General features: G+C 34.7%; 1 protein-coding gene across 1 annotated transcript in view; it reads left to right on the top strand.

The window, feature by feature from the left end:
- Positions 1-14,319, top strand: part of ATP2B2 (ATPase plasma membrane Ca2+ transporting 2) — a 124,046-nt gene that overhangs the window by 92,361 nt on the left and 17,366 nt on the right. Inside the window, exons 17-19 of the mRNA XM_032194226.1 lie at positions 6,557-6,770; positions 9,403-9,614; positions 11,004-11,111. Of these exons, the coding sequence (XP_032050117.1) occupies positions 6,557-6,770; positions 9,403-9,614; positions 11,004-11,111 (534 nt within the window). The remainder of the gene's footprint in view (positions 1-6,556; positions 6,771-9,402; positions 9,615-11,003; positions 11,112-14,319) is intronic.

Raw genomic sequence — 14,319 nt, 5'->3', positions numbered from 1 at the left:
ATACAATAAAGTGCTAAAAGCAACATAGTCAGAATACCAGAATTGGAACTGAGAGGACTGCTTCCTTTTGAGCCCGTGTTTTATAGACATTCCATCACTGCCTAAACACATTTATGTAAGGTGATTTTTTTGGGGTTAGCATCCACGGTTTTTCAATTGCTTTGTGAAAGCATTAAGGGAAATATGTTCTAGCTGTTAACTAAGTATTTTCTATTTTATTCTTGAAGAAGTAAACATTTCTGAGTCAATAAAAGGACTTTTTAAAATCAATACTAAGTTCTTGTGTAGAGCGTATTTAGTGGAAGCATGTTCTTTCTATTTCCAGAGCTTTTCTCATCCTTTGAATCATTCCATTACCTTCTAAAAGGATTTGGATCAGGCCCAGTGTGTTTGTATTAACCCAATGGGCTGTAAGACCATCACTGAGCCTGTCAAGTTTATTGTCTCTGTTTATAGGTTTTAACATACAACTCCTAGAATTTCTGTATTTCTGCCCAAACAGATTCTTATGCAATTCCTTAATTTGGCAGTAAAAATGCAAATCCAAAGAACAAGGTCTGAAAGGAACTAAAATTGAAACTGTAGCAAAAAGGCAACAGTTATTTCCATTGTAGTTCTGTTTACACTGAACTGCCTGACTGCTGATAATTCCAAGCAGCTCTCATTTCTATCTCATTCAGCAAGGATCTTGCCTTACGAATGAACATTATTATGTTAGGCTTTGACTCAAAGATTCTAGGCAGTGAAAGGGCATTATGTTTGTTTGGCTCATAAGCTCTACTAAAAATTACACTTGGGAACATACTGTACCCTCTGGTTGCTATGAAAATAGCTCTAGTACAAAATGCATGATCGTACTGAAAATCATGGGTACAACAGGGTAAGTGCACACAGCAATAAGTCTGCAAAACTGCACATAGGTCTAAATTATTATTTTGAATGAATCACTTAAGTTCTTAATTAACAAAATTAAAATCCATCCTTTCCAAAAAGCAACACAGCTTTCTGTGACCCTCAAAATGAATGTAAAGAAGGTCTGTATTGGACTGAATTTTGCTTTGCTTTCAGGTAGTAGGTTTGGCTTTCTTTGACACAGAGATTATAATTTTAGTCCATGACTAATATTCAGGTTAATTAGTATTACACAGCCTACACTTTTGGTGATTTTATGAAATCTAGAATGATAAAATTTCTATTTAGGTAGTAGTATTCATTTCATGCTTTCTAATGTCACTTCTCTCAAAAAAATTATTCTGCAGTTCAGAAACAGCACATTGGGATACCTTGAGTATAAAGCTTCTTTTAGCGGCTCTTTGATGTTTCTTCTGGTTGTGCTAAAAGGAAGCATAAAGATAAAATCTTTGCTTTGACTGATTTTTCTAACACTTGGCTCGAATTTTGCAACTAAGTGCTTCATTTTGTTCAGTCTTCATCCTGCAGTTGCATTGGTGTGTATGTGCATATGGTCATATCACTGCAGGAGGGACTAGTGAAACTACAGCAACTTGGTTTTAATGAAAGGGTCCAACTGTGTAAGTGCTTATTACCAAAACTAGACCTCCAAGGAGCACACAGTGGATGCATTGCCAAGTACGAGTTGATTTCTTTGGTCCACAGCACCTTAGGAGTGCCGTGGAGAGGTTTAAGAAAAATCTTAAGTAGGGCCTGTAACCATTTGTGGTTGTAAGAATCTGCAGCTTTTTTTTTTTTCTTTTCTTCCTTTTCTTCCTCAAATACATAAATAAAATCAGTGACCTTGCCAAGTTCCACTTAAGGGAACTACAGATTAGCTTAATTCTTTTAATACTAAACAAATGCATATTTATTTATTTATCTACCTGCTGCAGCAAAGTGCTGCTGGCAGAGAGTTATCTACTATATTTCTATTTTGTCCTGGCTTGTTGTTTCAATAGATGTTAAATTTACGACTGTTTAACGTGCATGTTTAACATGCTGCATGCAACCCTCAATGCCATTCCAATGTTACATCAGGATCATAAAGGATTAGAAGTGGGATATTGCAGATTTTATTATGCAGACTAAATGGGACCAATGCAAGCAGTCATTTGCTATCCTATGCATTACATGAAGTCATGTAAAGGTGACAGAAATCATGTTCTAAGTGGCATAGGAATTACAGATATATTGTCATGTATTGCCAAGCTTGGAGAGGCAGCTGCCAAAACTAAGCAGCCCCTAACAAGGATCTAGCTTACATTGGACCTTGCTTCAGTTTAGAGCCACTCAACCTATAGGCCAAGAGTTTTGATAATGAAACTTTGCATTGTGGCTCTATAATTACACTTTATAACACTTTGATATCTAGGCCATACAAGAAAACCCAACTTTATGAACTCTGATTAAAAGCTGAATTGGGGTCACTCAGTCTGCGGCTGCACAGGTGCTGACTCTACACACATCCCCAACCAAAGAGCTCACCACTGTTGTTTCTGCTAGGCCCATGTCTGCAGTTTGCATGGCACGTATAAGATAATGAAAAGATAATTCACTTCATCTTTCAGTCAATCTAATTAATTTACCTTTTTCTGCCTTCTCTGCGTACAGTTCAATGCATGCTTTTAAAATGGTCAGGGCGTGGCCATGTTGACCAGCCTGTTTACAGTTGTCTTTTGTAGTTAGCAATTTTATTCCCCCCGCCCAACTGGATTAATGAGCTGCAAACTCTTGTATTCCAACTTCATTCTGGATACGATCATTCAGTGAGGGTTCTTTTTTGGAGCTCTGCCTACAGTTATGAATTTGTACTTTAAATGAGTCGTTGCACATCTCTGAGCATCATATAGAGTTTCATATGTCCCTTGCAAGACCACAAATTTCATTCTGATTCCAGTACCCAACATATACAGTACCAAGTAAATAATTATGTTTTTATATTTGGACCTGTTAAGTAAAATATAGGGATGTACAATATAAGATTTAAAAATGATGTTGGCCAAATGGAAACATCTTTAACTGGAACTGTAAAGCTAACAGTTCCATCTCTGTGCCATTTTTTTTCTCTGTCTCCAACTGTTGAGGCAGTGTAACTATTCAAAAAGGTTGCCTTAAAGAAAGATAAGACAAAGAACATGTTTTAACATTTTACATTCAAATTGTTATTCTTGTACTTTGAGAAAGACTTAATGTTTTAACAGACATTAGGAACTGAAAACAGTGACTCTATAGGACATTATGTTTGGAAAATTAAATGTTAATTAAAAAGCACTGTAGCAATGAACCACTGCATGAATCACTTATTGTTTTTACAGACCTTGTTCAAAAAATGTGGATGATGTATACTTAAATGTATAAGGCAGTAATTTACATGTTTATAATGTTTTCGTGCAGAACTGTACTTGGCAAATCTTAAAATAATAGCATTGGAAAATTTGAAAAAAAAAAAAAACACAAAATCAAAGTATTTACAATTTAGCTTTGTTTTGGGAAGGCGTAGAAGAATGGAAAGAGAACTGCTGAAGAGGTCACTTCCATACAATTACCAGACAGTGTGATGCAGCAGCAGATGTGAAGGCTGAATATATATAAATATATATATATATATTCATTTATGTATATAAACTACCAGAAATACTTATTTTTATGACTGTATGCATGTGTGCTGTGACAAGTAGAAGCAAAGAGGTAAGGGTGAAAATACCTTTTTATTCCCCTACAGCTTGTCATCTAAATCAAAAGTAACAAGCTCTAAAATTTGTGGGGCTCCGCATGTCATAAAAGATTTGCAGTTTATTTCCAGCCTTCAGTGATTTGTACATTTAAGTATTTCCAAGATGAAGTGTAATGTCACTTGATTCAAGGGACGTTTTCCTTTTACCTCTAGGCCAATGTTAACGTATTCCAAGGTCAAGTGGAAAAGAGTTTGACAAATAAGTGGTGATTTTGGGTGGCTTGCAGTTTGAACATCTTCGATCACCAAAGTTTTTGGAAGGCAAAAGAAGGTTTTTTTTTTTTTTTTTTGCTAGTCAGTCAGTAGTTGAAATGCAGTGAAAAGAACACTGACTTTGCATGCAACTTGTGCAGCTTACCTGAATAAACTTTGTAATGGAAGACTAGGCTACCTTAGCTGATATGTATTTTCCTCAGTTTCCACGAACTAATCAGAAATCAGATAGAGTTGCAGTGGAAATTTCATTCCACTGCCTCCCCAGACTAATGTGTATTTAATGTTTTGGCTTCAGCTTAGAATGAGCTTTCACACTTGACTGAACAGTGTAGTACTGCCAATAATAGATAATTATTAGAGGTACCATAGCCACCCAAGGTGATTGGCAGTGTGAAATGGTGAGAACATGTTGTTGCCAAAACTGATGACTGCCAATTACAGTTGTGTGATTTAGAGACTGAAGGAATCTAACTTTCTGTTGTGCTGGGAATATGTCAGGCTCTGATTAGACACTTGAACATTTGACTCTTTATTAAGCATAACAGAAATTCAGTTTTTAGTGACATATAAGTCAGCACATGAAACAGCAAATTCAGCTTCTATAACATCTCAAAGTAGGGGATGTTTCTTGAGAAAACTCATTACCTAGAGAGGTAAAAAAAATATGACAAGGGAAATTCTTCAGTAGAAAATGTGTTTATCCCGTGGTTTGGTTTTGTTTTGTTTTGTTTTGTTTTTTTGTTTGTTTGTTTGTTTGTTTTTTGTTTGTTTTTTTGTTTTTTTGTTTTTTTTTTGTCTAGGCAGTATAAACTAACTTCTTTTACTGCAAGTACTCTCCTTGCTTTTTAGCCATAAGTATTAATAAAAATAAATGAGGTCTCATATTTGTTGCAAAGTTTGTCCTGACTAGTTTTAGGTTTTTTCTCCACCTCTGAAGATACAGGCTTTTCCTCTTTCTGCAGCTGCATATCAAATGAGTGAACTGAATCTCCAGATAAGCCCAGTTAATGCAACCCATGACCAGAATCTATGGTCAAGAATCTATTAATGCTATTCTTCCTCCCTTCCCTGGTGTACCCAACTTGTAAGACTTAAACAGTAGTTTGCTTAAATTTTCTCCATCCATGTTAGTAAGTTAAAAACTGTTTTGTTTTGTTTCTTTTCTTTTTTCTTTTTTTATTTTTAAATGTATCAAAATGTGTGTAATTATAAGTCTGTTAAAAATGTTTTCAAGAGGAAGTAATACCTTAACTCAAGGGAGAGTTGAAATATAATATTGTGTTATTTGGGATACTGAATGGATGTTGGCCCTCATAACTTGACAATACTTTGTTTAAGATAAATATTTAACCCCTTGAAGAAGAGGGCAGAGTTCATAAAGAGGTTTTCTAGGATTTGATTTATTTTGTATGGTGTTCCGTTAATTTATTTCATTCAAGACTGCCTGATACTAAAGTAATACATAAAAATGGTGATCTGATCTTCAAACTTTCACCCTGTAGATTGACTCCCATTATAAAATTTGTCATACTGATATCTTACTACTTTTGAGATTCCATTTTCCTAATAATAAGGTCTATTTGAAAGAGAAAGCAGATCTTACAAATGCTGCCTATTTTATATTCAGTTTAAAGTCATAGGAAGTTCTCAGTTACAAAACAAACAAAAAACCAACCTATTTCATTTTTCCTGTTATGGCTCCTTGAAGCAATTGCAACAGTCTATCATTATAGCTGCCCCAATGAATTAAAAATCAAATTTGTATAATAACCGTAACAACCGTCTACATTTTCTCCTAAGGTCAGTGTTAGTTTTATTTATTTCCTTTTTTTTTTTTTTTTTTTTTTTTTTTAATGTTTTAAACGTAATCTAAAATTCTCTGTAATAACGACCATAGACTCTTTCTTGAATTAAGTGAGGAAACAGCTCCTTCTAGTGGTTGGTGATCTGTTTCAGAAAATAAATTATCCTGACGAGCAGTAACTTTTTTCTTCTTCTTTCTAGTTCCATAGGTTCAGATATGCTATCATCTTACCCAACAAATGAGTCAGGATTTGCTTAGTTTTGCAAATCTGATGTATTGTAATGAGTTTCTGAATATTTTTAAAATTCAAATATTGGGCATTTTTTTCTTCACAACTGTTTTTACAAGGTCTTAAGTAAAACATTAAATCGTCTTAATAATTGTTTCATCATTTTTTAATAATTTCAAGCTGTTTCCAAGAACAGATAAGTAAGACATAATTAATGAATCATTGCTTTTAAAATTGCTTTGTACAACTTTTCTTTCAGGAAAGAAACCTTGTGTTACGTGTAATTACTTAAATTCAGTTACCAATTCAAGTGTTATGCACATACTAACAGCCAGGATTTTGAAATGTGTTATAAAGTGTTAAAGTTATACTTTAGAAATATTGTCTGATTATAAATGTTCTTGATTGAAATGACTCGAGAGAAATCTTTGTTTGGATCACTGTTACCTGTGATTCTGATCTTGTATAGGCAATATAAGAACAGTCGTAGTAGGTCAGACCAAAGTCACTGTATTTCAGTATCCTGTCTCCAGCACTTGTGAGAAATGAAACCGCAGTAAATGACCTGACAACAATTGTTTTTCTAGCAAATAAGTAACTTTCTAATTTGTCTCCACAGGACTCTCCTCTAAAAGCTGTACAGATGTTGTGGGTCAATCTGATTATGGACACCTTTGCCTCACTTGCTCTGGCCACTGAACCTCCAACAGAGGCTCTATTGCTAAGAAAGCCATATGGCAGGAACAAACCTCTCATATCCCGTACCATGATGAAGAATATTCTGGGCCATGCTGTTTATCAGCTCACTCTAATATTTACACTTCTTTTTGTTGGTAAGAAAGTTAGGCTTGTTGCTTGGTTTAGAAGTACCTAGACAACGTAGGCTGGCATGTCAGAATGCTTTCAATGTATCTTCTTAATGCACATATCCATAGTTAAAGAAATAGTAGGAGCAAACTGCTTAAAGGAATCAAGAACATTGATGGTAACAGAAGAGACACAATAGAGGGATTTAGTCACTTCTCATACATTCTTCACATTGGGAAGAGCCTTTGAGATTTTAGTCTCCTAGCAAAATATAGATTTGGGCTTAGGCAAAAGAGTGTGTTAAAACATACCACTGAAGATATGTTAAAACATAAATGACTACATTAGACTACATTTTAAACAGACTATCTAGTCTGGTCCTCTCAAAAAAATCCAAATCCTAAAAAATCCAATTTCTTATTTCTATCCTGGTACTTCTGGACTTTTTTTTAGCTCTTGCTAGCAATGGATGCTTTTATTTTTGTGTTTTTGAGAGAGAAGGGAAGGAGGAGAAATGTTATTTGTTGCAGGGAAGTACAAGGCTAATAATAGTTTTCTAATGCTCCAAAATAATGAGTGAATTTGCCCGAAGGTCTGATAATTTTATCAGTTGGGTATTGTTTTCTTGACAATATGTCACTGCTGCTGAATTGCATGTGTTTCATGTGTTTCAGATATATATATTTTTTTTGTCATTATATACACACTTTCAAATAAGCTGTAAATGTAAATCTATGGTTCTGAAAATCTTAGAAGTTTTTTGAGCTCTGTTTTAAAAACCTTGCTGCATCTCACCAATAACTGGCAGTTTGTTTGGAATGCTCAAAGGAGGTGATGGTCTGTTTACACTGGAGCTATTTAAAACAAAATAATTGCCAGGTTTTGGAGAGAGATGGTCCCTAATATTGTGTATACATACATATATACAAATAACATTATAACCTTACAGTGTATTTTGAGGACATCTAGCAAGCCTAAGAAAACTCTAATGTTCAGATTCTCTAAAACAGGCATAGAAGGTCTTGGTAATTCATTTGATATCAATCTCGGAACAAAAATTTCTGTGAACTTTCTGGGAATTTTAACGGCTTTTTGATGAGTATTATGATTTAAAATACTTTATACTGAACCGTGATGAAAAGAAAACCAGGATTTTCTGACCCTAGCTTAATTACTTTTCTGTGTCTCTGGAAAACCCATGCAATACTTTGAAGGTCAGAGCCAAACCAATTTTCTCAAAGCCTAGGAAATAGAGTCTTTTTCTTTCTTGTCTCTAAGAAGGTCAGTTTTGCAGTGAGATGATGTTCTAAACTCAGTATTTCAATAAATAAATTACAAATTAATGACTATTATTTCTGTTTTGATCGACTAATTCATCATCTTTTGTAGCATCATGCTCTGCTATGCCTGTTAAGTGATGCAGTGCAATAACAAAAGGCTTAAGGATAGGTACTCACACTGAGGAAAGTATTGTTCATATTTTTGTGTTTGTGTGTTTATTGAATGAAAGCAAATAGATGCAATGATTGTGTGTGTAAAACAATGACGTTTGCTTTCATTAGTTTTTTTCCTTTATGTTTGTATGTATTAAGGGGAGTGTTTTCCAATACTTAGTTATCTCCTTGGAGATGTATAATCTGCTTAAAAATCTCTGCTCTCTCACAATCTAACTTTTGTTGCCTCATATTGGTTTAGTGGTATATTTGTCGTATCATAATCTACTTTCTGCCAAAAGACTGTAAGCCAAATTCTTGCTTTGGAAGCACGCTCATTATTCCCAGTGACTTGAACATGAACTGCTCAAATATCCCAGGGCAAAACACTCACTGGCAGCTTAGCTGATGGAATTATGACGTCAGGGGAAAACCTCAGGAAACCTTTCTTCTTTTTTCAGAAATTCTGAGTATAGTTCTAGTGGGATAGCAGAAAAGCATTTAAGTTTTGGTTTGCTTTTATTAGCAGAACTCTGGTTATGAAATTAGTAGTACTGTGGTAACCCTTACTCCCATTTTGTTTCATTCATTATTTACTCTTTTATATGAATGCAGCACCCTTACTTTAAGAAAACACCTTTTTCAATAACTATGTTATCTGTAAACGTAGTGAATAACAAATGAGGCCCATCAGGTGTAGGTGTCTTTTCAGATATTAGCTTTCAAGGCAGACTTAGCAGAATGATCATAGCCAAATCTGTTTAAAATCAGAAATGCCTGTGTTTTTATCATTAGTATCCATGAATGCTTGTCACGAGTTACAGCATACTGGTTTAGCAAATAGGTTAAAAACTGTTGAAGAGTGATTGTTTTTAATTATTGTAGAAAATTGCAAGCATATCTCGGTGGGTCTGAAGCATTTAGTACTTCAGAAAGAATTGACTTACAATAGTTACTGTTTGGTTTAAGGAAAAGCACTACTGAAAACTATTTGAGCAGGTATATTGAGTTAGTAGAGAACAGTTATCACTTGGCAAGCGTTCTGCTTAGAAACTTCAGATGTCTTTGCTTACTAGACTTCAGAATTCTGCCTATGGATAGTAAGATCAGAAAGACATCTGGTAAAAGCAGAGCAAAGGAGACAACTAGCTAAAGCAAACAAAGGAAATATAAATTCCAATTTGATGTATTATAGTGGAAATCTTTACTTTTGTCTTATAACTAGGTGAGAAAATGTTTAAGATTGACAGTGGGAGAAATGCACCACTCCACTCTCCTCCTTCAGAGCACTACACCATTATCTTCAACACCTTTGTCATGATGCAGCTTTTCAATGAAATCAATGCACGCAAAATCCATGGCGAGAGAAATGTCTTTGATGGAATCTTCAGAAATCCTATTTTTTGCACTATTGTACTGGGTACATTTGCTATTCAGGTAATGATTTGGGCAAGAATTAGTAACTATGAAATAGATAAAATGTTTTTTTGTTGTTGTTGTTTGTTTTTTCTATGTATGTTTAATCTAAAAGCTGTAGAAGGCACAGATAAAAAAACATCTGCTTTCACATACTATCACAATAAAACTGTGTGTAAATAATGGAAGATGTTAATGTGGTCAAACTAATACAACAAATTTTGATAATTATCACTAGGTCAAATCTTATACTGATCTGAAGATATATAATAGCTGTCATAATTTATTGATTTTTTTTGAAGAAATTATTAAATATTGTACTCATCAGTAGCAGCAAAGTATTTTACATTAATTTACTACATGAATAGAAAAATTGTCCTGTAAATAGCTAATATTAATCCACTATTTTAAGGTAAAATACCAAACAAATGCCAGCAAATAACCAAACGTTATTTGATGTTTTTGTTAGTATTTCTTCTTGGTAGTAATTCTTCATGTCCATTTTGTAGGTTTGTTGGCCCAATCATATGTGAACATAATTAAAGAAAGACAGACTTTTCCCAAACATTTGTAATTTTTCTTCCATAAAAACTCTAATTCCTCATTCTGCTCCAGTCTCCTTCCACTTGCTAGCGTCTATCCAGTACCTGACACCCTCTGACATTATCTTTCAGACCGCACAATTGATGCATTGAACTATTTCTGGGTTGACATTATTGCTCAGTTCAGCATTGACATCCTGGAAATCATCAGTATTGGGACCTTTTTCAGGAAAGGAGTAAGGAGAGTCCTTTGAACCTGGACCACAGTAGTTTTAAAACAGAAAGTGGAGCCACTAAGTAAACCAAGTAATAGAGAAAGGCCACCAGCGTTTGGTGGTAGAATTTGATAGTAATGGTCTTTGACAGCTAGTTCAAAAGGGTGGGTTTACTAACCTAAGCCAGGATGCTTCTAGGAGAGGCCTGACAAATTCACAATCATCTCTAAATATTTTGTCATGGGAAATGCTTCATAATGTTTTTTCCTAGTTCTAGGCATTACTGCATTCAATTATCTGGCTGAAGAAAAAGCATCATCTAGCTGCTAACCACATTTCTGACTCAGCTGCTGATGTTATTCACCCCTCCCTGCCCTCCTAGTGGTTGAAGTATTTGTGTGGTATCATGTAACAATGTCAAATAACATATTAGGAATAGAAGATAACATTTTGATTTTGAATGCTCTTTAGATTCAGTCCAGTACACAACAGATTGTTAATAATACATTTGACTATTCTACTGGTGAAATATGTTGGAATCAAAGAGGCAGAGCTGTAAAGGATAAAATCTCAGGTAAAATGTTAATGACAGGGCCCTCCATCTACCCTTCTTGAAAGTATTTACCCAACCTCTTCTCTTCTTTTCTTTGTAGATAGTAATTGTCCAGTTTGGAGGAAAACCATTTAGCTGTTCTCCCCTGCAGCTTGACCAGTGGATGTGGTGTGTATTTATTGGATTAGGAGAACTTGTATGGGGCCAGGTGAGCATCCAGGATTATGCAGATTTCTTCTATTGTTTTTATAAACCAGTCAAAGATTGATTTTCACACCACATCAAACACAAATGCTGTTTATAACCTACTATACTGTTGTTTCTTTAAATCTCTCAAAACGTCACATTTGGCACACATTGAAATGTAGGAAGCTGTCTAATTGCATCAAAAATAGATACAATTTTGTGTTAATTTTTATATCTTTTCTCTCCATATGCAGGGTGTGCTGTCAGAAAGGTTGTCTTCAGTTAGTGTTTTGTGTGAAAGGCATTTGATTAATAACCTAGTCCTCTAGCCACAAAAAATGCACTATAAACTTCCTAGCAATAGAGTACCCAATGTAGCATGTTCATGTTTGGCCATGGCAAATTTTTCAGAGTGGAAAGAGGTTGCAGTTCTGTGTTAAACCACTCCTGACAAAAACTGCTGTTCTATCAATCCATGATAGCCTTGTTAATTGCACAGGATCCACTGTGTCCAGTTAATTCAATATACACCTGAAGTGATCTCCATCTACTTTTGTATGTGAAGGATGGAGGAGGGGATGAAAGAAAAAAAGGATTTTTTCCTAATACAGTTGCAGACAAGTGCAGATTAATTCATGTATAATTTATAAATTCTGCTAAAACTTGTGTCATCATAGCTGATATGAAAATATAGATGAAAAAAAATCTATGAGATAGTGTCCATGTGATAATTAAATCTTTGTCTATGAAATAATTAAATAAGTTATGTGATTAGCTGTCTGGAAGTAATAGTACAGATACAACCGCTGTTGTTAAAGTACTACGTTACTCTTTATATACTAACCTGTATTGCAAAGGTAATAATACTACTATTTCTTCATCTTTGAATGCATTTAAATATCTTCGGGTTGATGTCACCTGACATATTTGGAAACATGAAAAATATGAAGTAATGTTTCACTTCTCAGATATAAAGATCAACGAGTATGCTGCTATGAAGAAACAGCCAAGAAATTGCTGCTGCAATTGAATACTGCAATGATTTAGTGGAATTATAATGAGTAGATGCTAGCTGTCAAAAATGATTATATATTTTCTTAAAAAAAAATCACTACACAAGCTTTTTGGACAGTTGGACATCAGATTTTTTTTTTTTTTTTTTTTTGAAAGAATTTACACAGCCATAATAGCTTTTAATGGTCCTAAAAATCACCATTATTACATTGTACTAATGTAGTTATTACCTGAAGATTGGATTTGAGTTATGAAGTTACAAGGGAAAAACATAAAATCAGTTTGATCATTCTTGGAAAGTAAAGTTTTGTTTTCTACAGACTGGAAAATGCCATCTTTGGGAGGGGGGAAAGGAAAGCAGAGAAAGCCTATGAGTTTTATTAGATTGTTCAGCTGTGAAGAACTTCCCACAGCCTTTGATCAGAGTACTAGCTAGCTTCTGAATTTTGTTCTGTGTAGTGATTGCATTACCATTGAAAATTAAGAATAGTTTCAGCAGCTGTTTTCAACTCAAAAATTGGTGGACATAATTGAAAGCCTTGTTATGAACACCTGGACATTTAATTAAAACTCATATTGGAACACCTCAGCAAATTAATCACTGAAAAGGCTACAGTTTTATGTGGAGGAAACAGAGTCAAAAAATTTCCCTTGTGGTCAGCGTTTAGTGACCATAAAAGGAAAACACAAGGTAAAAATGTTTTATTTACATGATACACAGTCTGTGGTGAGTCCTTTCCATAAGGAGCTCTGCAGTAAGAGATGCTTCTTTTCCTTCAGGAGAGGCGCTTCCCCTCTTTTCAGGCTTTTTGCTCCTATTCTAGGTTTATGCAGCACGTAATTTTTATATGCCTTCGCTCTGGAACAGTCTCCTGAATCTGGCATTCTTGTGACTCAGTATAACCAAATGATGTTAAAGTTGGCACCTTTAAAAGTGATATAAGGTGTAAGGAATTTCTGGGCAGCAAAGCTGCAATGATTTGAGGAACACTGGTTACTAAAAGGTGGCCCCCACCACTTCTGAAAACAAGGTCTTTTTAAATTATGTCAAGTTGCATTCTCAAAATGATTGATTGCTATTGAAAATTGTAGTAGTTTTTCTGGGAATAATATTTAGTTCCTTAAGCTACATTCAGTCTACTGAGTCTGGCATTACTTGAATTGGGTTGGTGTTTGCAAATATGGAAAAAAATCACCAAACATAAAAACACATGAACATGCTAAGAAAAGAATTAGCACAGAATCTGTCAGCCTGCCTGAGAGAGGTCCTGAAGGAGAGCTCTGTTCTATCACACAGAATCTCTACCAAGTATGGTTGTTTGTATATATGCTGTCTTGTAAGCACTTCATCCACGTGAGGTTCATCAGATTTCATATAAACATTCTCAAGTAGCTTCCTTCTGTAGAGTACTGGCGTTAATTTTTTTTTGAAAGCTGGGAATCTGAAGCAGTTTCAGTAAGTATTGCAATGTGGTTTGTGAAATTCAAGGAGAACCTTAGCAAATTCAACAGTTTATTTTCATCCTGAAAATATACGGTGCCTCTTCATATGTGTTTGCTATATATGTTCCAGCCTTCCAAAACTGTAAGATGCATCTTCACCAACTTTTCTACAACTGTCTCATTCTTTCTTACCCAAGTCTTCACTCTATTGGCAAAATTATTTCTCTGTCTTTTTTTTCTAAATCGATTTTAAATCGTCCAGGCAGTCTGTCTGCCTTCCTGGAGTGCCTTTGATGCTCTCATTTTCAGGATAACAGCTTAGCCTGTGCTATGCCTCATGTGCTCTGGACAATATCACATGCCAGAGGGCTGCAAAAATCAGTATCACAAACTGGATAAGACTTTCATCCACCAGACAGCAGCTTTTACTCACCTATCAAATGTCCCATAGTTGTAGTTTCTCATCTGCAAAATTCTTTCCTGTTCCATCTGACTCCTCTTTTTTTTTTTTTTTTTTTTTTTTTTTTTTTTTTTTTCATGCATTTGGGCTTCAGAGATGTGATTGCTCTTTGCTGAAACAAAAACAAACAAAAAAATAAAATGGCTGCACTTTTTTAGGAAATGGGTCTAATAGTTATTTTAGTACGAGATTTTTTAAACATTCAGAATGTTCCAGGTAATATCTTGTTTAAATAGCCATCTGCTTGTATACCTATTAAAGCTGACAAAAGAAATCAGAACAGAGAGTGCTCAGGATAACAACACAGAAATGT

The sequence above is a fragment of the Aythya fuligula genome, chromosome 10 (genome assembly GCF_009819795.1).
Source record: "Aythya fuligula isolate bAytFul2 chromosome 10, bAytFul2.pri, whole genome shotgun sequence".
In the NCBI taxonomy this organism is placed as follows: Eukaryota; Metazoa; Chordata; class Aves; order Anseriformes; family Anatidae; genus Aythya; species Aythya fuligula.
The sequence above is the reverse complement of the archived record's forward strand: the minus strand, read 5'-3'. Positions and strand labels throughout refer to the sequence as shown.